Source organism: Apteryx rowi, unplaced genomic scaffold (assembly GCF_003343035.1).
Source record: "Apteryx rowi isolate R43461 unplaced genomic scaffold, aptRow1 scaffold_14, whole genome shotgun sequence".
Lineage (NCBI taxonomy): Eukaryota > Metazoa > Chordata > Aves > Apterygiformes > Apterygidae > Apteryx > Apteryx rowi.
This window is the reverse complement of record NW_020447641.1, coordinates 4,718,953-4,746,176: the sequence shown is the minus strand read 5'-3', so window position 1 is coordinate 4,746,176 and position 27,224 is coordinate 4,718,953. Positions and strand designations below refer to the sequence as shown.

The following is a 27,224-nucleotide window of genomic DNA, read 5'->3' as shown; positions in this document are numbered from 1 at the left end:
AGGTAAATTTTTCATATGTCATCAGCCAGGATATACAGCAGCAACCAACCTGCTTTTCCAGGCCCACAGCAGAAATTTTTCTAGAGAACTAACATTATAGCACTCGGTCCTGAAAAATACCACAAGTCCTCAACAGCCCTGCCTCTAACAAGTGTAGAGACAAATGTTGTAAGGTTTCTTTTTTACTAAAATAAATGAAATGAAAAAATTCAGCCAAACATTGTTACATATGAGGCTTTCAAAAACTCCACATAATTCTGCATGCTCTGGGTCTTGTTTTCTGACTTCTGCAGGCTGTTCTCCAGCTCTTTCAAGCACACTTCCTGGTGCTTTTCATTCTAACGAAAACAAGAGAGATGCAATGCAAATTAGAAATAAAGCACAAATCAAAATAATAAAGTTTAGATACTAATTCTATTACAATCTAAGCTTTTATATGCCCGTCTAAAGTTTTCATTGGATCTACAAACCTGAAGATTTCCAAAAGAAACTCAGGATATTGAAGATTTATGACCACTCATGATCAAAATGAACCTGTTTGAACAGGCTTATAATCCAAAAAAGGCCTGTGAATGTAGGAACTAACTTTTTAAATTTTTATCATGAAAGATTCCTAACAGCTTAATTCTACTATGGACTTATGACTCTCTCTCATGTTGATTTTTCAAGAAAACATCTGTTATTGATCTCTGATGCAACATGATTTTTGTTGCCTCTGGTTCCTTATTAAAATAAAGGTTGATTGATAGCAGTGTTGCATGCTCATTAGATCCATACCTTATGCACACCATCAATGATCTGTTATATAAAAACTACAGATATTCAGGGTATTTCCTTTTATGTCTATTACAGATTTCAGATGCTAGTTGGTTAAAATAAATTTAATTTTAAAAAAAGAATTATATTTAATTACAGTCTGCAGATTTAATTCCAGCTTTAGAAAAAATAACCAAATTAAAATGAGTAACTAAAGAAAGTTACCTTCACAGTCCTTTTTTTTTTTTCCAACTTTGGTACGACAACAGGAATGAAACAATTTTATCATTTTCCATAATGTATTTTCAGTTGTATGTATTTGCAATTGGAAAAAAAACAATATATCTTCTGCATTAATTCACAACAGTTCTTCTCTCAGACATYAATAACTTTTCACACTTATTTTTAGCTGTAAGCTTAAAATAGAAACTATTTGACAATATATTTCAGTTCTGACACAAAGGGATCAGGCAGTGTTCTGGCAAGTGACATGAATTCTTATCACCTAGGGTCAGTGATTCTCAGAGTTTCTTTGCCTTCAGCCATTGGTGTGAGGGTTTAAAATGGACTAACAAGCAAACAATCATTTAGAAATGATTTATTGGTAATTTGATTGAAAATAGCAAAATTAAATTACTTTCACTAGAGCCACACTCTTGAGATTCAATTCTATTCCCATCAAACTTTGTAACTGGACTACCACTGATTTTACAGCAAACATGATGAGGCATAAAAATAAACAACAGTAAAGTAATTTACAGATATCACACAAGCATTATAAATAGATTCCTTTCAAACTGATTTAAAAAAAAAATCCTGACAAAAATGCAAATGCAGGTCTCTACCTCTACTTGTTTTCTAAGTTGCAGAGAGAAATAAATTAGGATCTAAGTATGCTCTACTCAATTAAGGTATAACAGTGTACAGTGCGAGTATCCAAGGCAAGCACTGCTGTTGCCATTGAAAATCATGCCTAAGGTAGAAAGTGTGAAGAATTTCCTCATCCTTTCATTTCTGCAGAACAACACTAGAGTTTAGCAGATCTTACCCTCATACCTCATAGTTCTGTTCCTATCACTGTTTTCTCTTACCAAGTATTCRTTTTCTTTTTAAACACACTACATCATCCACCTAATACTTAATTCAAAACCTAAACCAAGCACTGATCAAATAAGCTCCTGAAATCAGGACAAAAGTACATGAGTAAAAGCTGTGGGCTATTCTGACTCTGCCTCCTTGAGATGAGAATGGTGTTTTAACTGATCCAGATCTTAAAATGAGATCATTATCTTTCTTTTCTATCCCCTTCTAYAAAAATAGTTTTCACCTGGGAAAAGACAGAAAGGGTTATGACTCCAACAGATATCAGCATATATTCTGGGTATATACTTAACTAGTCAGACCTGAGCAGATTCWGGACCCTCAAATTAGATGTGTATCATCTGTGGAAAGGATTTCTGAAGAACAAAGAAGATCTGCTGATAGGTTTGCTATCCCCAGCAACTAAACCAGCTTCAGAGTGTAAAAGCCCCAAAGTCTCTTTCATAAAACAGTAGGTTTTGCTTCCACTCACTTCCTCTCACTTGTTGAGAGTCCAGGGGAAGAATAATATATCTTTTTAGTGTCTTTAATTTGATTTTAAATAGTGTCATAGCTTATTATCACTGATCACAGGACAAATTTCTAACTATCAAAACTTTGATTAAAACAAATGATATGCCATCACTGGTTTAGGGAATTCAGACATGTCTTCCATGGTATTAGCAGAAATGTTCTGCAATTTTCTGGATTAGTTAAAAAAGAAATCAGACATAACCATTTTTTGGTTTGTTAGATTTTCAAAGAATATTAACCATCCAAAATATCTATTCAGCAGAGCCACAGTCTAAGAAGGGAAGTGTCAACTTATCAAGTCCTAGGCATTTAAAGGCTTGACACTTTCCAAATCAGAACATCTGCTTAGTTACTATGTACATGCAACATGCTAATAAACTGACTGCTTTTCACAAATTCCAGTAAGATCAGATTTCCATATCAACTCAGAAAAGTACCACTAYGTTGTTATGTAACTGTTATCCATTTACTCAAATCTAGGTAAGCTTACTGAACTTAGAGCAGCCTTGCTGGCAAAACTGGACTGAATAAGAGGTGTAAACTCAATCTTCTTCCAGCGATTTTGTAAGACAGATTGGTCATATGGTAAGTATTTTAGAAATGTCAATATACAAAATACATTGTCAAGTTGAGTTAATTTGCTATTCTCTAATGTATGTATCAATTCCATTAAAAACGTATTGTTCAGTTAAAGGAATTTTATGTAAATTATTACGTAAAAAACCCCAGCATTATTTACTCACATGATGAAACATGCAGAGAAGTTGTTTTTTCTCTTCTTCTCTCTCTCTTAATTCAGTTTCAAGAACTAGCATTTTTGTCTGAAGGGCTTGTTGCTTGTACAACATTTTTTCCATTTCTTCAGATACCTATAATGGTAATGAGAGAGAAAATGATGTATATTTACTTTCACTTAAAGCCCAGAACAAATAACTTTCCTGTAATCATTAATATCTCTATTTCCTCTTCAGCTATTTCCCACCATTTCTCACTTCACAGAAATTAAACAAACCTGGGAAGCATTCTGACTGAATTCGACCTAGTTTCAATTTGGAATAAAACATAATAATGAGAGGGGGACATCTTGGTAACTCATTTATAAATGCACCAAACTTGAGATTTTTTCAAAACCAAACAATGCCCCCAGATAGTACTGAGAAAATTCAGATAGTTAATTTCAATATGATTAGTTTGAGAGGGGAATTACAGCTTCATACATATTTTCTGATTAATATAATTCACAGTAATCTATATACTACATTTCCTTGCCCATATGATTTAGTTTGTAACCCTTCTGCAAATGTCATATCTCTGCTTAATATTAAAAGTGTGCAAAGCCTTCCTCTAAAATTAGAAAGATTTCAACACTTCCTTGTGGCTTGCACATTCCAAAGTATATGAGAAAAAGGCAAGATTACGTCTTATTCTGAAACTTTTTGCTTTATGTGTGGATTTAAATATTAGGTGGYTAAAGCATTTTATTTGATTTGTCGATAAACACAATAGCAAAACATTGCTCCACCGAACTTTGTCATTAATTTCAATAGTATCAGGATTCCACCAAGAAGTTGAATTGTGCAATTCATATTGAAACATGCAGAATTTCCAGCAGGTAAGCTTTTCAGCATTGCTTCCTATATGCAAAATAATCTTGTCCCATCTTTCCTTCTCAAGCGTATTTTTTTTAAGGTTATTTTTTATTTCTAAATAGAAAATTGCAAGTAAGATTAATAGACATATTAAACCATCAGTACCATTTTTCTCCCTTCCTCCAAAGCAGATTCCAGTTGTCTGGCTAAACCATCACACTCTGCAATTTTCTCTTTAAGCTGCAATTTACTGCACTGAAGACTCTCATCTTGTTTTGTGAGCTGATTAGCAAATTCTTCATTTTGAAATTCCATCTTTTCTAACTGCCTTTATGCGAAAGACATTAATGTATTACACTTCATTATAGCAAGAAAGACATAAAAAAAAATTGAAATCACATTAAAAAAAAAAGTTACCTTTTAAGATCTTCATATTTCTTCCGAATGTTACAGTTTTCTTCTTCCAAGGAATGACTGGCCAAGAAAGCTATATTGTCTTCCTCCTGTGAAAATAATAATTCCTTTCCACTCAAGAGACCGACAGTCAGGATATTACAGACCAAAGTAAACTCACCTCTTAAAATCCAATCAAACAACATAATTGCAAAAGCAGGCAAACCCTATCTTGTATTTAAAACAAATAAAATACAATCAAGTAGCAGACTTTGGGTAAACACTTAGAATGAAGACCTGCTATGCAAAAAAGTGAAATCCAAACAAGACTCTCATAGTGCCCATGCAGACTTTTGTATTGGCCAGGTCTACCTCACTGCAAACTTTGACTCTTAAGCTTTAAATTCCTTTTTAAAAGGAGTTTCCTCACACTACAATCACATGAAGCAAAAAAACCCACAAAAAACAAACAAAAAAAACCCACAAAAGAAATATATACAGTTGTTATTACAGAAGAACAGCTTAGCATTGACAAAGGATATCAGAAAGTGGTGAATATTTATAATCAAAAAAGACAATCAGTAGCTGAAGCAGAAAAAAAGGGGGAAGCCAAACTGTCTTCCCCCTATCCAGCATCACAGGATCAAGGACCAGATCAGACTCTCTGAAGGACATCACGAAGATTTAACACCAAAATTTAACTGCTATTATTCAAATTAGTTGTTCCACCAGACTAGCGGTTACATTCACAATTACTCCACTATACTTAAGAAATTTTTTGCGTTTTGTCAGGAAAACCTACAGTTAGATTAAAATTACATACTTAACTTTATATATGTACCTCAAAATTGATTGTTGCTTAAATGCTTTCCCAGGCAGAGATTGATTTATGAGCTTATGAGCATTCCTGGTATGAGTGTTCAGTAAGATACAACAAGAACAGATTTTGATGCTATTTGATGCTATAAGATGATCTTGACAGAAAATTTAACACAAAAGGCAGTGCTATTTTTAATAGGCATATAAAGTCTGTAGGGACACATAGAGACTCATTCTGTTTCAGCTGAAGCCAAGGTAAGTTTTCCCCACTGATTAACCGATACAGGAAGAAGATCAAACCCCTTTCCTCTTCCACTGATTCAAACATCTTCATCAGTTATCCTGGCAGAGTATTCTCTTCTACTTCAAAGCACATTAATAATAATAAAAAAACTAGCCGTACCATATAAATTGATGTTCATACACAAAACAATCTATTTTAATTAGTTTTAAAAATGAAATAGATAAAACGTAAGGAATATTCAGACTCAGGCTTCAAAAAGAAAATACAAGAAATAACCAGAATTTAGCTTATCAAAGCATATTTTTGTTTTGTATGTTATCAGTACAATATAAGCATTAAAATGTTAAAGTTTCACAGCATCAAAAATATACCTATAAGTATTTCTCTGAGCAAATATTGTCTGGTTTTTAAAATACGCATTAAAAAGATGGAATGAATGTGGAATTAAATTATTCCTCTAGATACAAACAATCATCAGAATTGTACATCTATTTCCAAGGAAGAATTCTGCAACATTTCTCATGACACAGCTATTCAAAAGGATCAAGGACTTACTCATTTAAAAGACACAGAATCTAAAAGCAAATATAAGTACCAGACTTTCCTGTCACATACTGAATCTGCCTAAATACATTTGGCAATAGCTTTATTTGCATTGTGCTATTTCTGCAGGAGGGGCTTTTGCTTTATGAAGCAAATAACACAGGGAAGGGTACAACAGCTACAAGCACTAAAAGGAAAAAAAAAGTGTTCCAAAGACTTTCTTACACATAAATTTTCTTACTTATCTTTAAAAACTATGTTCTTAGCACCTGAACCTGCAGCTCCCTAAGAGTTCTGCACTTCTGTGCATGGATCTTTTGACAGGACATAAGGTTTTCCTGATATTCTTGCAGCTTTTCTTCAGCTGCTTTCAGCAAGTCACGAACATGTTCTAACTCCTTTAAGTCAGCCTCCATTTTGCCCCTCACCTGCATGTTAGCATCACAGGAGAAAAATGTAAGTGAAAAACCATAAATTAATTGTTGTAATACTTGATGGCTTTCCATGTAAGTAATAAATCTGAAATTCTACATGTTACATAACGTTACCTATTCTATAAAATACTGACAAGGTTACAAGTTCACCATTGGAGAAATTTCCCTCTCTTCTTTAAAGACTCAGTAACACTGATGGTAAATATTTACAAAGTCATGCAAATTTTAGCAGACTATTGAGCAAAACCCCGTTTTTTTTTAAAGTCATAATACATTTTGCAAGAAGGCATACAAACAAGCTAAGCAGCTTACAGGAGAAATTCTGACCACACAATTATTGCAGTATTTGAAAAGAGGGCAACAACTAATGCCACAAAAAGCCACTCACAATGCTCTGCAAGTATTATTTATGGGATCAAAAAACTCCATTCTACATCTGAATTATGGAAAAATGAATAAAGTTAGTGTGAAATAAAATAAATATCCAGGACACTTCACTGTGAGGACTGATCCTATTCTATAAAACCATGGCAGGCAATGCAAAACCTGTCCTTGCCTCAGTTTCACTGCTTAAAAAAATAGGTATTTTGATGAGCAATGGCACTGAGGAAATTGATTATCCTATCAATTTTTTGTATTCTGGTGCTTGTGAAAGTGCTACCTATATTCCAGTATTCAGCTCCACCTGCTGAAAAAACTTAAAATTAGTCCATGTATGGACTCTCTGTTTCAACTGCTAGTTCAAATGAACAACTTATATTGCAAAACAAAGTCTTACAGTAGGTTGCCTTCCCCACCCAATGTTTTTTCTACAGATTTTCCGTAGAGAGATCTAGCTTTAAMATCAACAACAAAATCTTATTTTTAGAAGCAGTAGAAAGGATTCTCAAATTCTAAAGTGACAATCCTTAGTTAATAACTTCTTAGTCACTATTCTAGAAAACATTTCTCACCTGTTTGCAATTGTGTAGTATCCAAAAAATCCACAACTGCTCACAAGCAAGATTTAGGGAAACATTTAATGCACTTAAATTCAGTTTTATAGATGGAAAAAGGAAAAAGGAAGAGAGACAGTACCTTATGACTCCTAATGAGTGGATCACAACAACATATGAAGAAACAATGTTCTACAGAATTGTGCAGAAGCATACTTTAACCCTGCAAAACTTACCTTATCGACTTCTACGCATTTGGTTTCTCTTATTGTTTTGTTTTCATTTAATACTGTTTCATATCTAGATTTCAGTTCTTCTGCTTCTGTTTGTAATTTTTGCACCTAGGACACAACATATTTTTATATATATTTTCAAAAGTTCTTTTTTTAAACCGTAAAATATAGAAACATTGTTATCAAGTAGAAAGGAAAACCTTTAATTTCTAAATATAATCTTAGTCTTTGTCATCATATGAAGTTATTTATTTTCATTATCCTACCCACCACAGCAAATATAAAATGGGAGACAATCAGCTAGAGAGCAAGAACAGAGCATTTGGAGGCAAGAGTGCAGAAAAGCCAATTTAGTTAACACACTGATGCCATTACACCAAACACCAACTTTTAGATGTTCATATGCATTATACTGGAGTAGAGGCTCCCTGTCATGAGCCAAACAGAACAAGAAAGCACCAGAGTCTATTCTGTCATAATGAAATGATAATTGTATTAATGTTTTCCCTTTTTTTCAAATCTATTCCAATTTGGCAGATTCATGTAACATGAAATAGTCTGAAAGAAGAAAACTGAATGTTAACACCCCCCACAACCTAACAAGCCCTTTTATCACCATTTAGTTTTCAACAGTGGAGAATGAGCTACAGTTGTGCTACAGAAGGAGCCAGCATGACTCACTCTTCTCTCCTACAATAACAAGTATCAGACAATGACAGTCCCCACCCAGAGTCACCAAAGCCAGGGGCTAGGGAATTTCAGCCTACTTACTTGTTAAGGTTGGCTCTTCCCTGCAACTACAACCCCCATCTTACAGCTGGCAAAGGCTAACTGCGGTGCTGTGTGCCATGGACAAGGCACACCGGTTGCACTTCAGAGTTTGTGACAAGTCTTTTCTCTTGTCAGTGATTTCAAAAAAAGAGGAGTGAGGACAGTCAGTGAAATGGGGCCTATACTATAGCAGAAATACATAAAACTTTCAGTTATTGCTCTTAAATGTCTTCTCTAAAAACAAAGCCAAACACAAAATAGGAATTGATAAAAAGCACATTTTTAAGTCTGTTTTGCACCTATTCCTGGTGTTTTCCTATGTAAATAAGGACACTCTCAGAATGATACTTTAACACTGTTTTACTATTCTTAGGAATCTGAAAATACAGATACGAGTGATGAGAGGTAAAATATCACTGAAAAGTAACCAGTAAAGACTTCAGACTGAAATTTAGTTTTTTAAACTGATTTTACTGTGTTGCCAACTTGCTTATTAGGAAGCAAACCTTTTCTAAGCAAGTATGCAATCAGTTCTGTTGGCTTCAACAAGATCACTCAGTTCAATAAGGGTTATGCGTACTAGCAAAGGTGTTGATATTACTCTTGGATATGATTTGTAATGGTACTGTCTCCTATGATCCTCAATGTTACAGCAGTATTACAATGACCACTACAACAAATCTGTTTTATTACAAGCAAAATCTTTATCATTTCCTCAAAACTGTTTATAGATCTAAAACCTATACTTGAACAGTTCAAATATGCTAGTCACCTGATTTTTACACTGTTCAACAAGGTTTTCCTGAAGCTTTGCTTTTTCTTGCAGGTCTAGCAGTTGAGTTTCAACAGAAACAGTACTGGTTTTCAACACAGCAAGGGAAGCCTTTATTAAAACAGGGAAAAAATAAAAATTTTAAGAGTGTTATTAAAATAGAACACAATCTACAATATTATATTACTATCAAATGAACTGCAGACCTTAAAAAGAGTGAAAAAGTTATTTGTCCTGTCAATTAAAATGATAGTCTGCAGTTCATTTGCCAGTTCAGGAGGATGGTTACTATGAAGGATAAATACAACACAAAACTGTAAATCCTTTAAAAATTGAAAATAGTTATCAAGCTGAACTCAGTTCTTACGTTTATAAAACCTTCTTTCAAATTAAAAAGAATAGTTTCTAGTTTAGTAATTTTGTAGCTACTGATATTAAAATAAAGGGAATAGTGGTTAAGCAGATAGTCCTGTTCTTAGCTTTGCCATAGGTTTCCTCTGATAAATTTTCAATGTCTCATTTTCACGTACTGGATGGCAAAACTTATTCTTCAGGTTTGGGATCTCTAGACAGAAAGCCAAAAGGGAACTAATAGGGTTACTTTATGAATGTATCAGAAATGCAGAGTTGTTCCACTGTGATTTATAATAATCTCACCTTTAATTTTTCATTTTCCAGGTTAATGTTTTCATTTTCAGAGCTAACGGAACTTAGCTTGGCAAGAATTTCCTCATTTGAGTTTCTTCTGCACTCCTCCTTTTTTTTCAGATCTTCCAAAAGGCTTGTAATCTGCCTTGTTAGATAAGCAAAACCTTCTGCATAATTCACACATAATGCTTCCAAAAGTTGCATTACACAGATTAAATTGTACTTTACTATATACTCCTTCATGGATCTTATTTCAAATTTCTTTAAAAACACACAAAAAACAAGAAAACAAGGGAGAACACATTTAAACATCCCAAGTAAGCAGTAACTATTGAAATAGAAAGTCCTCCAAAAGAGAGATGTGGTACAATTAAATACCCAACAAGTGGACCTAGCTTAATTGCAAATAAATTTATTAGTTAGAACACACAAAMATATTTCCAAGGCAACTATGCATATACACACTATACAATACGGAATTTAGAAGGGTTAGCAGATAATATCCTACAAGGAACATTTATAAAGAGCTTAGGAATAGCACTTCCCATTATTAAAAGCAACAAATTCTGCTTTATACCATTTGTTTTTTGAGCAAATAAAGCTAAACAATGAAATATGTTTTGCTCTTTAGTTAACCATATACTGCCTAGTATTACAGGTCTTGTTAGAATGTTACATTTCAAGAAAAGATATATTTTCAATTAAAATAAAAACAGGAAAAAACAGTTGGAAGTAGAAAAAGTACGTGAGGCAAGTATCATAGATGTCTCCCTTTTCTTATTCTTCTCTAGATGCCTCCTTATAGACACTGGACGAACGGTGGGCTACACAGATTTCTGGTCTAACCTCATGTGCCTGTTCTTATCTTAAATTTTAAAATACACTGAAAATATTTTCATAAAAATTAGGTTTTTGAAACAAAAATAAAACCCAAGCCAAATTAATGTGAGCTATTATGCATTTGAGCATGAATCAAGTTCTTTATAAAACATATATTCTGCCCCAGACCTAGCATAAAGGCACCTACTGCTTTCTTCTGCTTGTTTGAATTGAAGTACATATTTCTACCCATAGAAAAGGTAAAAGGATATTTCTCACCGTCTGCTAAAGAAAATGGCATTTCCTTTGTGTACATTAAGATGTGACTGGGTAGTTGGATTAAGATTGGATAGTTTTGTATTGCCTGCCAGTACAAGAATAAATTGAGCATCTGAGGGGAAACCCCACTCTACACTCTAGAGTTAGTGGGGTAAGCCATTAGTGGAACTGGTATATTTTGCTGCCATTGGTCTGCAGTAGAAACTGGAAGCTGAAGTGAGGAGCTTCTTCTATACTGCTATAGAGGCAAGGATTAACACTCAGGCTGTTACTGTTGAATCAGTTAGTAAACAAATGATTTGCAGGAGACAGCATAGTAGCTACTGGCAACCCTAGGTTGATAGGAAGTACACAGGGGAAAGAACACATTCCTTACTTGTATGGGAGACTGAAGTTACAGAAAGGTTGTGAAATACAGCAAAGAGATGGCTAAAATTCTTAAATTTGTTCTATTTTCCAACTTTTAAATTCTGCTCAGAAGTTTAAAATATGAAGACATACATAAACTTGTTTACACGTCAACACTGAGTACTACACAACTAAATATCAAGAYTATTATGAGACTACAGCACTAAAAAATAGACCATCAGCAGTTTAACTTACTTCTTAAGATCTTCTGTTTGAATTTCTAACATTGTCTTTTCTTCTACCATCTCATCATGCTGTTTTTTCCAGACATTGGAAGTGGACAGTATCTCAGACAGTTTGACTTCCTGGAAAATACATGAATTATAAATGATGTAACATAAGAATGCCATTAAAGAATGCCATCTAATTCTACAAAATCTTCTAAACATAAGAAGTATTGAATATAAGCCAGATGTAACTGGATCTACATAGTACAAAGCAATGTAAATTTTGTCTTCTTGTCTCAAAAGAAAACAAACAAAACTATACCCATTTAAAAAAAATTAAGTCTAAATACAGAATTACTTTTAAAGCAGAGCCACAGTTAAACACTGCTACTGTATATCAACCATAGAACACATAAATATTTCAAAATTCAAGATGAAAATCTTTTCTTATGACAAAAATACCTGTCTGCAATACATCTCTAAAATATAGAAATTATATAAATTAATAGCAAAATCAAATTCTGCCAAAACTTTTTATGAATGAAAAATAATAGCTATATAAGAAATGCATAATCTGGTTAAGTTCCTCAAAGAAGTATGGGTGATTAAGCAATACATGCTATCTTGAAAGTACACTAACTCAACTACTGTGTTGTACTTCTGAGCTTAGTCACTGTACCTCCACAAAGGTCTAATAGGAAGATCAGGAGAGGTATAACTGAAAGCTGATGAGACTCCTCATATTTACTACAGTTTGAAGTGTATAACCTCATGGTTTAAGACATTCACTAAATTTTAACAAAACAAGGACCACAAATGTAGTAATAAATTGCATGTCACTTACATCAACCTTTTCCTTAACCCAGGAGAAAAAAAAAAAAAATAGAAGCATAGCATGATCAACCAACTTTTCCTGTTTTCTAAAGGTGAAAGTCTCCTAAGTCTTCATTTTAAAACAATACAGTACAACATTGCTCACAATGTAGCCACTCACACGTTCTCTTATTCTGGAGGTTATATTTTCCACAACTGCTTCAAAGTGTTCAGCTCTTTGTTTCTGGGACCTGGTTGCTTTTTTCAGAGCGCTCTTCTTTTGCTCACTTTTTTGCCTTAAGGCTAAAATCTGSTGCTTGCATTCCCCAGCTTGAAGTTTCCACTCGGCTATTTTCTTTTCTAGGGTCTGCGGTACAAATAAACATCAACTCTGCTCAAAACATGACCTTATGGATCAGCTTTTGACTTACCATAATCAGGAATAGCAATTACACTTGTGGCTTGTTTGCATTAATGTCTCTGCATCTCAAATCTTGCGGTTGACAAAAGGAGCTAGCCAAGGGATGTACACAAGGAAGAAAGAAGAAATACAGCTAGCGAAACTCATAAGAAAGATGAGCCAGAGAAGAGGTTGAGGAGGTGCAGAAACAATAAAAGGTAGGAGTAGGGGGGAAGACAACAATCTAACCATCATAATATACTCTTGAAAATGAATGCAGAATTTCAATGTTGGAGGCACAGCAGAGCTGTTAAACCAACTGGTGAGGAGAAAAAAGTGGTTTCATGATCCCCTAGTGACTGATCTCTGTAAAGAACACCTTAAAGATGCTACTAGTGATATTCACTGATGTAGTAGCAGTCTGTGCTCTGAATCTACACAGTGATCATGCATATAACTAAGGCTGGAGATCAATATAACTGCATATGAAATTTGCATATGAAAGTTAAGATATTGGATTTAAGTTTTTAAGTCAAGAAGCTAGGAAAGGCTGAGGTCTCTTCTTGAATATATGCATTATGATATGCTCTGTGATTACATGACAATATACTATTTTCTCACAAGATCTCTGACTTCTTCCAGTGCATATAATGGCCTTGCTCTGTTAATGAAACAGAACTGTATAGAGAAGAAACTATTTCTTATGGAAATATTACCTTATATTTTGTATTCTATGGGTAGYGAGAGAGACAGGAAATGCAAAAAAAAAGATTAAGCGCTGCCTTGCCTAGTGATTAAAGTTGTTCAAATACAATTAATACAGGCTATTATAAACCTTAAGCACGAGGAGGTAAATCAAACATTGCAAGGACAACTAATATCTACCACTTCCTGAGTGTTTAATTTTGCAGCCTCCATGCATTTTTTATGTATTTATTTACACTATCAAATGTATACAACGCAACCTAGATTAGGGCTGGGTTCTACAACTGTCATTACATAATCACTTCTATTGCTTTTAATGTTTCCAGCTAACTGGATTTTTACATCTGATGAATGCAGTTGTACAGATCCCACCCAATCCAGGGAGCTGACTTCTCTAACTTCCTGACATTTGTATTTTCATCTACCTATCACTTTTTATTTAAATATGAATGGAAAAATAATAGACATTAAAAAACAATATGATGACATACAAGAAAAGCAATACTGGACTATGCTTCAAGGAGGATCTCAGATACAATTATTTTTAAGGTGCTACAGTTTATCAATAACATGAACAAGGTACCAGCAGACAACTACTTTCATAAAGACAAGTGCAAGTTCCATTCACATCATCTATTACTCTTCTGCCAAACTATGGCAAAGTAAATATGCTAGCTGCTTGTAGCACTGTAAATAAATTTGTCTCAAGTCACTGATAAACATCCCGATTTGTCAGACTGATTGAAAGGTACAATAAAAACATGCATTGATTTTTTTCATTTGAGTCTCAGTCTGATACTTAACCTAATGTGTGTTCTACATTAGTAAAGATCATAATGACATGCCATTCACCTAGTGATTACATTGATTTGCCACCTTTATTCATGATGCTATTTGCCAATAGCTATAAAATGTCCCTATCATGCACCTAAGAGGACATCAGTCAGTACAGGTCCTGATAATGGCCCTAAAACTTATCCATGATCAATGCAAAATGTATGCAGTTTGCCATGTGAAAGGTGGTCTCAGATTACTGGGACTCAGCAAGAAGGAAAAGTACTACTTCCAGATATGAAAACCAATTATGTAGGAAACACTTTTCATATATACATGCTTATATAGTATTTAAAAAAACAAAAACATGACTTGGAGGAAAATACGGTCAATGAATGGAGCAAACAGAAAACCTCAGTCTACGTATGGCTTTCTTTAACTGCTGATACAAGTTGTTGATACAGCTGTTATCCCCTGTTATAACCGCAGGAGGTCACACTCACACTAAGAATGAGTGCTTTGGGCAGTATTCAGCGGCTCAGGAAAATTTAAATTTAGACTTAATTTCATAAAGATAAGGTTAAGCTGCCTCAAGTTTTTGTCCGAATAATAATAAATCATCACCAGGATTTGAGCTGGCAACAAACTTCAGCACTTTTTGAAAAACAAACAAACAAAACTTTTAAATAAAGATTGCGTGAAAACACAGTTACAGATCAAGTTACTTTACACAGACATCATTTAATGAAAATGTTGTCCAAACTCTAATAATTTTACTAAGTAAAACATGAATGCAAATTTTTCTTCAGAAGAAAATATGAAGAGTTTATAGAGACATAAAGTGATTTATTTTGAAACTGAGTTGCCGTAGGTTCCTGAACAGCTTCAAATACTAACAACCGTAGTGGATGTATGCTATTGAAAAAACATTTAGAAACTAGCAATACATTATTTTGCAACCAATACTTTCTCACTTATACCTGTGCTCTTTACAAGTTTCAAATACTAAAATCGGAGGTCACGTACAGGTGCAGTCTCCCTGACACAGGATCTGTTCCTTGTTACCTTCTAAAACTGGCAACTGCTACAAATGCCCAAATTTACCTCTTGCTTGTTAGAACAGAAAATGGAATTAATTTCCTTAAACCTACCTTAAACAAAGCGAGGTTATGCTTTAGTCTTAAGTGTTTCTGTTAGTAGGACAGAGGTTTTTTGACTCCTTTACAGTCAATTAAAAGAGACAGTTAGTGATTCATCACTCATCTTAAATCATAACAACTCACCCTGGTAACATAGCCATCTCTTTCTATTGACTATATATGGAGCTTAGACAACTGCTTCAGAATAGCTATCTAACTTCCAGAGAGTACAGTTGAATGCAAATGTTTCTATGCGTGCATAACTTCTCTTCAACAGAACTACTTGTATGTGTTCACTTAGATGCATTCCCCAGGATGTTCTCTATGAGTGTTTACAGTACAAGCTGAAAAAAGCAGAAAAAATAACTTGCAATTAAGAGAATGTGTTTATGCAGATTCTGCAGACTATAAATGTTTATGTTTTTTACTGTTTTGAATTTTTCTTTTATTAAGAGTTTGATATCAAGAGATATTTTAACACTTAACTCCCAAATCCGAATTAACCTCTGACCACAGTAGGGCTTCACCAATTTATAAATAAACTGAAAGAAAGATAAAAATATGTTGACCTGTATTTTTGCTTTTAATTCATCATTCTCCACTTCTTTTTTCTGAATCTGACATTGCAGGTGAGTTTGTACTGCTTTTACTGATCTTGTCAGGTGGTCCGCTTTCAGTACATTGACCTAAGAATGGAAATGAGCACAAATCTATTAGTCTGTGAAGATATGCCATATGATGCTATCTATATTCTTTCTACTATGCTGCACAGTTTCTAACTCACATTTGAACATCCTCAAAAGCTGGAAAAGATAAAACATGCTCTACAAGTAAACTCATAAGCAGTTACTTGTTAGTAATGTTATTAATGTTATCAGTATTACATCTGGATAGAAAGCTAACAATAAACTGAAATCACAAACTTAAAAGAATGTATGTATAAYTGATGTCTTGTATTTAATTTGATTCTATTAGTACTGTAGTATGAACTGGGCCTAGAAGCAAACTCAGAAATCCAAGGCTGAGCAAAGGCATCCAGTTAACAGGCTCACTAGGACTAGGCCACACTGATCAGCTCTGTCCTGACTAATGAGGCCTGAACCAATCTTCATTAAACACCAAAGACTGCCAACTGCTATTAGATGTATTGAGCACCTACATTTAATTCAAACTCTAATTCCAGAGGGATATATAAAAGATAAGGGAAAGGCAACTTATAAGTCACCAGAATTTAGGTCAGCTGATTCTATGAAATCCCTTGCAATTGGATTCCTTTGGCTGGTTCTGAATGAGGAATAATGTAAACAGGGAAAAAGAAACCATATTATCAGCATAGACTAGAAGAGCATTGCAATGCACTGGTGCAAGTGTTTGTTATGGATACCAATAAGAAAGGCACTCAGACTCTATAAGGCAATGATTAAAATACCATTTATTGGAGATAACGTGAGAAAAAAGAAGGGACTAAAATAGATAATCATTTGTCCTTTTCTAGTCTAACCTCTTGCTCAAAGCAGGGCCAGCTATGAGATTGCTCAGGGCTTTATGCAGTCAAGTCTTGAAAACCTCCAAGGATGAAGACAGTACAGCTTCTCTGGGTCCCTGTTCCACTGCTTGATATCATCAAAAAGTTTCTCCTTATATCCTCCTGGTATGCACCTCTGTGGACTGCCTGGCTCCTCTTCTTGATAATCTTTGTGTAGGTATTGGGGGGCTGTTATTAAGCCCCCCCCCCCAGCCACCTCTTTTCCAGGATGAACAAGCCCAGTTCCCTCAGCTTGTGCTCCAGCTCCTGATCATGTTGAGGGCCCTCCACTGAACTCACCAGTTTGTTAATGTCTTTTCTGGTATTGGGTGGGCCCAAAATTGGACACTGTATCTAGATGTGGTCTAATGAGTGCCGAGTAGAGAGAGCAATCACTTCCCTCAGTCTACTGGCTCTGTTCTTGTTAGTACAGTGCAGGATGCTATTGGCTTTCTTTACTGCCAGGGCCCGCTGCTGGCTCACATTCAGCTTGCTGTTCACCAGACCCCTCAGGTACTTTTCTGCAGAGCTGTCCCCAACCAGTTAGACCCAGCCAGGGGTTCCTCCTTCCCATGGACAGAAGTTTGAATTTGTCCCTGTTGAATTTCATAAGATTCCTGTCAGTCCATTGCTCCAGCCTGGCTAGGTCCCTCTGAATAGCAGCCTGGCCCTCAAGCATATAGACTAGTCCCCACAATTATGTGTCATCCACACACTTGATAAGCAACCACTTCATCTCCTCCTGGAGGTCATCGGTAAAGATGTTAAACAGGAAAGGTCCCAGGATAGATCCCTGCAGTACTACTGGCCCCTAGGTAGAGTTTAACCCATTAACCACTACCCTCTGGGATTGATCAGCCCTCTGGGATTGATCATCTCAGCAGTTTTTCATTCATCCTGACCACAACAAAACATATTTTATTTGCAATGATTTAAGTTCCAATTTTGTACTAAAAAAATGTTTAATCCTGCATCCAATTAAACATAATTGTTTTTTATTTTACCAGGTAAGTCTGTTTGATGTTGGAAGCAAGGCACACATGTTAAATCAACAAATTTAGGGTGCTCTGTCTCTTTTGGGACAGTAAATGGGAATAAAGTGATAATGTGCAGGCAGACATAATGGACTTGAACTCCAAGATGTATTCATGGAAGCTAGAGGCTGCGGAGTGCTCTCTCTCAGACTGCGTAAGACTAGTGGAGGAAACTGTGTTGAGAAAGTGCTGAGTTCTGAGACAAAATTCTCTTTGTTAAGCAAAGAAAATTTTTTAAAGTCCCAAAGAGTTACAAAGATCAAGGTACAGCCTTTTCCCATTAAAGATCTAACCGAGCCTACTTTATCCCACACCAACATTGAGCCACACTGCATATAGGGCTCACATTAGGTATATATTACTGTAACACAGATTGCTAAACTAACATTAAAATCACACTACTTTTGAAACTTTTGTCATACTCTAAGTAACACACTTCTCTTCCCATGCTGGTTCCTGCACTGAAGCCCCTTCCTTTGGTTCAGAGAATGAATGAGATCATGCTAACCTCCAGGTATTAGGTCTGTTGTCAGTTCTACCCTTCCCTGTTTGTTGAGTTCACAGAGTCATGAATACTAACTGTGAATAGCGTCTTTTTCTTTTGCCCTGTATAACTTCATTAAATGTATTTTTTTCAGGACTACTACAAATCTGTAAGTAAGAAGCCACAAGGAGGTCCAAATCCACAAGTCTACCTACATGCCTCTCTCTGAACTGTGGGGCATTAGCGTTAAAGATAATCTGTACTCTTTACTCCTCAATGGGTTTGGATATGGTCTTGATGGTTTTGAAATATTTCTGTAGAAAACATGTCTTTCAGGTTTTTCTTTTCATATATCTTTTAAATAATTACTTTTCTCAAAATATAAAATTTGTAAATAAGAATCTAGTACATTAGGAGAAAACACTCATTCCTAAGCAATTGGTCACTCACTTTTTCAAGCTGAAGCCTGGATGAAAGTTCTTTAACATGATTTTCTCTTTCAAGCATTTCTCTCCTGAGATTCTTCATGGAAAAAATGTAACAAAGAAATAAATTATTTTAATGTCTGTCCACAACAACTGTACTCAACACAACAGCACTGCACACTGATAAACATTTCAGTTATAAAAATAACTGAGAGTTCATACACCACAAATACCCCCATGATATTTAACATGGAAGAACTTATGACCCCAAATATGTACTTGAAAATGCCTGATGAAATGTAACATTTCCTGTAACTGTATAGATCATCATAGGTACTATATTGATTGGTATCATTTGTTTTGGAACATTTGCCACAATTTCCTTCCAATCAAATTGTTCTGAATATTTTCTTGTCATACTATTTTAAAGAAACAGTACTATTAAAAAAAAAAACAACAACACACATTACAGGCAGTAGGAAAAATGGGCAGAAAGAAAATGGAAAGATGAAAGGAACAAAACAAAAATTTAGGCACCTCTCCAGAGTTTTTAGAAAACAAAAAGCAAATACAACATAAACAGATATAATATACATTCGTGAACAAAACCCAACTAATGCATTTTTTGAGTGGAGAGCTCCCTAATTTTAACTCTTAGGTTGGTCCATACAAGGGTGTTTGATCTTTCTATCAAATAAAGAATGGTTTTCAAGCATGAGGCATAGAAAGATTGTTTTCTAAGCTTTATACTTACTGGCTATGTTACCTGAAAATCACATGCTCTCAGTTGCATTCTGGTTATCCATTACTGGGTTAATTTTGGATAAATTACAAAGAGTAACTTGAGGGTTTAAGATGATCAAACTGCAGGCTACTGCAGTGACAGTTCTCTCTTCTTATCCCAGGTTACACAGGGACACCCTTATACTGAGAATGCTCTAGTGAAAGGACAGGGATGCAGCTGGGAGCAGAGAGAGCAAAATTATCACTTTTGGCAGCAGTCCAGTTTTATCCACATAGGCAGGCCACGGAACTGCAGGATAGCAGTTCTCAGTGCCTTCATTTTCCTCACCTGTTACCTGAGACTGACACCTTATTCTAATCTTAGCACCAGTGTTTTTCATAACATCAGTGTTTAGTCATCACATCAGTGCTTTTAAGCAGAACAGCTTGAGTGACAGATGTCTCGTTCCTTTTTGTTCAGAATTTGGGCACATTTAAACTTCCAACCTTTTCAATTTAAAATTAGAAAATTACTCTTGGAAAAATGTTATATTTCTGTAAAAAAATAAAGTGTAATAAAAAGTATTAATATTCTTCCCTTCATGAAGCAAATTGTCTGGATYCAACTTTCCTGTTTTAAGCTTCCCATCACTAGGATATTTCTTTCCTCATTGCTGACAGATGACAAATATATGAAACCAAATTAGGGGTTTGAATTCTTCTTCTTCCTTTTGCATTCAAAACTGTCTTACCTGATCAACAGCACTACTATCTGAGTATGGTTGTGACTTTGTGGCAGAACCAAACTATAAAATTATTTTTTAAATAGTCACTTTGGGCAGAGCAAAAAACCAGAAAAGCTACAAGTTCATTGTGTTACCTGCTCATTCATGTCAAAATAAAAGACTGGCTGTACTTGCAAAAATATTGCATAATGTAAAGCCAGCATGCAATCTTAGGAAAATGTTTATCTCATTTACAGTAACCCTAACAATTACTCCAGGTCTACTCTACATATAAAACAATATACAATGCATTCAACACTGTAACAGAGGTGATAACAAAATCCAGCAAATATCTCTTCTAAACTAAGTAATAATAAAATAAAGTGATGGTGATAGTTCAAGGTTCAGTGTTCATATGAACAGGAATTCAAGACAGCAGTACACTCCCTATTCTCACCCTTGCCACTGCCACGTGGAATTACATGATACCATGATCTAGTCATTTTTAGGTGTATGGCACAGAACAAAAAGAGGCAGAAATTTTAATTTACTTACAGTATTTTGGGTTTCATTTTCATTTAACTTCTGCATCAAAGTGTCAACGTTTTTACTGCTTAACTGCAAGACAGAAGCAGGAAAAGTTAATAAATTACTTCAGATTATAATTGATTTAGCGTATTTTCAATGGCATTTGGTACATATAAAATCTCTCACACTCATGAGCTAGTTAGAGCTGGTGGGTTAAATCTTGAAGATTCAATTTATTTTTGGCACAGAATTTCACATTTAATTTCACTAGTGAGACGATAAACCTACTGTTTCCAAGGACATAAGATGAATCAGCATCTTATACAATTAGACCTAATTCAAACTCTGAATGACAAGAAGGTAACAATCAGCAGCATGAGGTCTCCTGGATCTTGGATGTACCACCAATTAAATTACTAGCTGCAGAATGATGGCAGAGCAGCTCTCTTAAGTCAAACTGCCTTCCAAGCCTAGCATATGTGCTCCAGAATGCACTGTACTGGCTCTCAGAAATATACTGAACTTTGTATTATGAATAAGAACAGCTCTTCCCAAGCCTTTTAAACAATAATCTTCCTGTACCAGTAGGAACTACCTGTGTCTAGCTATGTCCTGCATCCTGTCACTACCTACCTGGCTCCCCAGAGCCCTGGGGAGCACTTCACCTCACTGATGTCCCAGCACTTCCTTTATCTTAAAGCAATTCCCTGCGGGATTGTCCTCTTTCCCTCCACAGCCCAGGTACTCAGAACCTATCTTTGGCACTTTACTTATGGCTCTGACAGGAAGCTCATGATTGCTTTGGATAATCTTACATGTTTATGTTCTGTTGTTTGCAGTAAAAGCCATAACAATCTTTTTGTGCTTTTGAGTGTTTCTAATTCTTTTATCAGCAAATCCTCTTGTATAGCAATAATTGTCATCTCTGATGTAGAAAGTTTACACACCTGTCAAAATATCATAACCAAAAATACATTATACACAAAGGAACTACAATATTCCCTCAAACTAACATCTATTAYTAATATCTAAATTTTGCTTTAAAATACAGTCACCACAAATGTATAAATGTTTGCAGCTACACAGCAAAAAAACAAAACAAAACAAAAAATGCTGCCTGATTAGTGTTTAAACAGTGTATGAAACATACGGACTCCTCTTCCAATCTAACAGAAACAGCAGTGGTATGCTACATTCAAGTGTAGTATTTCTGACAAATAGCCCAAATCTCACTTTTAAGGAGTAAATTCAGTTATGTCAAACTAGTTACAAAAAGAAAGCAAAACGGAAACTTTGGCATCAAAAGTTTTACTGAGAGTTCCTTGCAAAGAAATCACCTCATCCTGGTGTGCATACAGTTATTCAGAGTATTTTCATGTTCTTGAAGAAAACTTCAAATGAAACTCCACAATGGCAATTTATAGAGATCAGTCATTAGAAAAACAAGAAAAAATTCTCCAAATTGTAATCAAGCTGTCTTGATTTGTGAATCTCTTTTGTGAATTTAAAAAAACAAGGAGGATTTTAAGGAATATCTCTAAATGAGGTTTTTCAGTTCAGGGTTATATAGATAATGCTTCTGTAGCTACTGTACAATATTGTGTGCAAAGTCTAAAATCATAAAGGTAATAAATGCATGTATTCAAATCTGCTTGTAAATGATACAAAAACTCTCTCTGATAAATGACTAACAATGCAGTAGCTTGAAACATTGACCATTCATGTATGGCCTTAGGGTTTCTGATAATATCTAGTGCAGGTTAAAAAAAAGAAATTCACACCCCTCTGTGCCTTTCAAAATGTCTTTTCTGCAGCCTCTGTAAATGTGACAATCATTTGCAGAGATTAAAAATTTAAGCTTTTCTGAAGTAAAAAATAATAATTCTACAGACATTGATAGAAGCAAGAAATTGAAACAGAACACCAACTTATTTTGAATTCAGTGCTTACTATGTGTACAAACTTTTGGTGATGTTAAAATATACTTACATTTGTCTTCCTATCAACGAGGTCTTTAAAAGTTGGCAAAAACTTTTCTGCTAAATTAATTGTCATCTCTGCTTCAAAAAGCTTCTCCTGCAGAGCAGCGTTTTCTTCCATCTGCCTRATCACATGCAGAATAATAAATACAATTTGACTTCTGTTAATAAATCACCAAATAAGCAAGACATATATACTACAACTAAATTCTTTTAAATCTGCACAGTGAAACTTAACTCAGGTATGAACCTCAGGCTTCTCTGTGTCATTGTTCTCAAATATATATTTAAATTTGTTTGCTTTGTACTTACTACTCAGAAGAACACTTGCCTCCTACAGAGAYATATTCTATGCCAAAGGTGAAAAGTTCAAAATATGATCTCTAGCATTAAAAATGTATCCTAGAAAAAGGCCAGTACGGCTGCCTCCTAACCATAAAATGATCCTTTAAAAACTGAAGGTACTTTTTATTAATTGAGCTTTTTACGTTTGTATTATACTTAGGTAGTTATATTGGCTAAATATACTATCATTGGTTGCTGGTTTTCATTCATGAGCAGGGCTGCAAGATTTTCACTGAAAATGCAGTTTCTCACAATTAAAAAAATGAAATCACTCTTTCTTCAGAGAGCCTTCACAAAACCCAATATATCCTAACACCAAACTATGTCAGTTCTCTATCCAGACATTCACAAGTCAATACTTAAAGACTGAGCACATACTCTTAGGCTTCAAAAGCTAAAGAAGCCTATAAAAACATTCTTTATTTCATGAAATTTTATAATCATGTTTCTCTTCACCTAAGCATACCTTCCCACCTCACTTTCATTCAAGTTGTGTTGTACGTGGGTTTTTTGCAATCTTTTTTTAAGCAGTGGTGACAGTTCTGTAAGCTTGATCTCATGTTTATCCACACGTTCAGTACACGGACCCCAATTCTGCTTCCAAGTTTCCTCCTCTGCATGCACTGCAAACTTATAAACATTTTATTCAGTTATTTTTTAATTCCTTCCTGACTACACTGAGTCAGATTTACTACCATGAAATAATAAAGTTGTAAATAGGAATYGTAGTTTTTCTGCCCACACAGAAATTAATCAGAGGAAAGGGATGTCTTTAGAAGACTTCCCAGAACTGAGAAGTAAATGGAAACCTAAAGTAGTCACACTATCTTTCAGTTCTCAAATAATTACCTTCCCCATAGTCACTTCTCTATAAACCTACTTTCTTTCTCTCTACCAATCAATAAAAAGCACTTAAGACAACTAGCACTAGCACAACCAGCAACTAGCACTGTCTCRGGAACTCAAAGGATCATGAATATTATCTTCAAAATTAAAAGAAGTTCAGAATAAACACCCGTCTGTTAGCTTGCAGGAAGAAGAGGTTAACTTTATGACTTTTGAAAGAAAACTATGAAAGTTAGCAATGAAAAAATACATTTAATTTTAAAAGAGCTTTCCATTTTTCACTTAATGAGGTTTCTATGCAAGTCTGATACTACACTGCTGTTAAACAAGACTTTATTGTGATTTACTTCCTGTCTGAACATACATAACCCTGTGAGGTCCTTCCAAGCAGGAACTTACTTAGTACAYATGAGGCAACAAAGAAATCTTTCAAATATATCTAATAAAGATAAGACTAAGACAGTTTAAGATTTACATAAGAAATTTATATTCACATTGATTCTACGTTTATGTCTCATATGGTTCCTTACTTGGTGTTCTAGACCGTCAGATTCTTTGCTTAGATCAGTAAAATATTTTCCATCTTGGCCAGCTTTTGTAGTTATCTGATAATCTTTTTTAAATGGCTGAATCAGTGAACAAAGTTTTGCTGCTTCTCCAGACGTAACATGTGGCACACATGCTTTTCCCTGAAAAAATATTCATAATTATATAACATTTAGCACCACTTACTGTTAGGATATTCATCTTTTCAATTCAAGGTATATCAGCATAAAACAAGTMATCTTTTTAGGAGAATTATTTAGGAGGAATTTTAAAAATAAAATAAATCTGTCATGGGTAAAATCCTGTGGTATCATAGGATGTGTTCTCAAACTGACAGCTCACAGAATACCCCTACCCTATAAGGCAAAGGCAACTAACTTACCTCCAGAAAGCTGGAGGCTTAGTGTTGCTCAGACACTGGTATTACATTTCACAGCGGAGTTTATCCYATTTGGAGGCAGCAATGGCTTTTCCCCTTCCCAGAGCTAGAAAAGCTCCTCACTTTGCAGGGCTGCACAGGAGAACGGTCCTGCCCCCATCACAGGAAGTCCAGACCCAGCCATCAGCACCCATTACACAAACTCATCCCACTTCCCTCTGGTTGTTGTGGAGCACTGGGAACCTGCCTTCTCTTCTGTCTTCATGATTAGCGCAGCCAGTCCCCACTCCTTCTCCAAACACCTCTCTCCTGCCCTCTGCCATCACACTAAATAGCATAATTGATGCTCCCTCAAGCGCTAGGTTATCGCTGTCTGCTCTGCTCCATGCTGCACTCATCATCCATTTCCCAGTCTTTTCCAAACTGGATTCTCTTTCCTTCTCTGCTGACCTGGCCCCATTTTTCCTGCTTCCATACTATGTCAGATACATCCCCTCCAAAAAGATTTGTCAGGCTAAGGGTTTGTTTTCTTCCATCCATATCTCCTTAGTAACATATTTGAAAAGCTGTGTAAYAGAATTCAGGAAGACTCCTAACTAGAAAATTCACTTCCTCGCAAAACCAGAATAGACTGCTCTGCTTCCAACTCTTGTCATAGGGTAAATAACTACACTCAAATCATTTAACTTCTATTTTTTATACTAACGTTTCTTTTTTTATTACAGGCTTATATTTCCTGGCGGACTTCAATTTGTGTAACAAAGTGTAGGTCGCTATATCCTTTTCTTGGCTATAYAACCAAAACTAAGTTGTTGAATTTAGTCATGTTCAGTGAAAGCAGAATCGTGGAAGATTAAACATAGTATTTCGTTTATCTTAAACCATCTATATAGGCAGAAATGAACAAACAAGACTTTTTCCATAGTTTCAATACACCATTTCTATGTCCACCAGTCTCACTTACCCATTTTTTGAAATATAGCCTACTTTCCATCTGCTGTTAGGAAGCAGTTTTTATAAAAAAAATGGTTTGAATCTTGGTAACGAAGCAAATAAAAGGAAAAAATCAAGTTTAACAGGAACAGAACAAACTTGCCTCAGTACCATCTGGAAGAAAAAGCCTTTTCTGAATATCAGAGTCCAATAAAGGAGCAGTACAGTTACGTGCAGGTAAAGATGATGATGACGGCGATGATGATGACATTTTGTTCTAATTCTGTAGAAGTTTGTATATGTTAACATGTAATGCTGTTCCAGGGATGAATAACTGAAAGAGGACTGGTATCCCAAGTCAGTCTCACTAAAAAATACGCTGTACCAGAGCAAGTAAAACCCAGTCTCACAACAGACTTAACACAATTAATGCAACAGAAATCTTACACACATACGCATACCTGGTGAGGCTGTTTGCCTCATGTATGTCATGTATGCAGTACAAAGTTCACGCATTTGTGGCACAAAAATTAAATCATCCCCCACAGACAGAAAACTGAAGGCAGGCGAAGGAGAGAGCGCATCTTGCAGCAGAAATTTCCCCCCCGGCGACGGCCCCGAGGAGCGGGGCGCAGGCCCCTCCGAACGGCCTCACGCCAGGGCCGCCGCAGACCCGGCCTGTCCCCTGCCCTTGCCGGGCCCCAGCGCCGGCTCCCGCCCCGCGGCTGCGGCCCCTCCAGCACCGGACCGCGGCCCTCGCCATGTTCCCGAGCAGGGCCCCGCGGCAGCGCCGCCTCAGCGTCCCCCGCCATGGGGCAACGTCTCCTCAGCACCCCCCGGGGGGCAGCGCCACCTCTGCGCCTCCCTGCGGGGCAGCACCCCCTCAGTGTCCCCCGCCATGGGGCAACGTCTCCTCAGTATCCCCCGGGGGGCAGCACCCCCTCAGTGTCCCCCCCGAGGAGCAGGACCCCACCCGGGGCAGTGTCCCCTCAGTGTCCCCCCTGTGGGACAGCGCCCCCTCCCCAGGCCCAGGCCCAGGCCCAAGCCCCGCCGCCGCGCCCGCCGCTCCCCTCACCGGGCAGGGCCCCGCCGCCGCGGCCCGCCGGGAGCCGCTGCCCGGGCAACCCGCGCCGCCTCCCCGCGCCCCGCGCTGGGCCCGGGGCGGCGCCGCCGCGCAGGCCGCGGCCTGCCCGTCTCGTGCCGAGCCCCAGCTGCCTCGCACCTGCTCGCGGCGGCCGCGGGGCCGCCCCGGGCGCCGCCTCCCCGCAGCCCGCCCGCCCCGAGGCGCCGCGCCCCGCCGCAGCCCGGGGCCGCGGAGCCCGGGGCCGCTTCCCGCAGCCGGGTGGGGGGTTCCCCGCGGCGCAGCGGGACTCGGGAAACCCTGGAMGCTTCACTGACGGGAAGCTGCACGCCCTTGGGCCGCAAAACGCCTCCCGCAAGGGCACGTCTGTGCTGTCACGCGCTGTCCTCATCGCCGCGGGCAGGCAGGGCCGAGCG

The 27,224-nt window shown here is 36.7% G+C and overlaps 1 protein-coding gene across 1 annotated transcript; it reads right to left on the bottom strand.

The window, feature by feature from the left end:
* Positions 1-209: 209 nt before the first annotated feature.
* ODF2L (outer dense fiber of sperm tails 2 like) lies at positions 210-25,998 on the bottom strand. The gene is given in 18 exon segments (XM_026057683.1): positions 210-338; positions 3,114-3,239; positions 4,125-4,287; positions 4,377-4,462; positions 6,228-6,386; positions 7,564-7,668; positions 9,104-9,214; positions 9,761-9,896; positions 11,453-11,562; positions 12,404-12,604; positions 15,825-15,941; positions 18,749-18,820; positions 20,727-20,789; positions 21,515-21,646; positions 22,689-22,799; positions 23,438-23,653; positions 24,400-24,558; positions 25,891-25,998. Coding segments are annotated over 18 exon segments (2,304 nt in total).
* Positions 25,999-27,224: the final 1,226 nt, after the last annotated feature.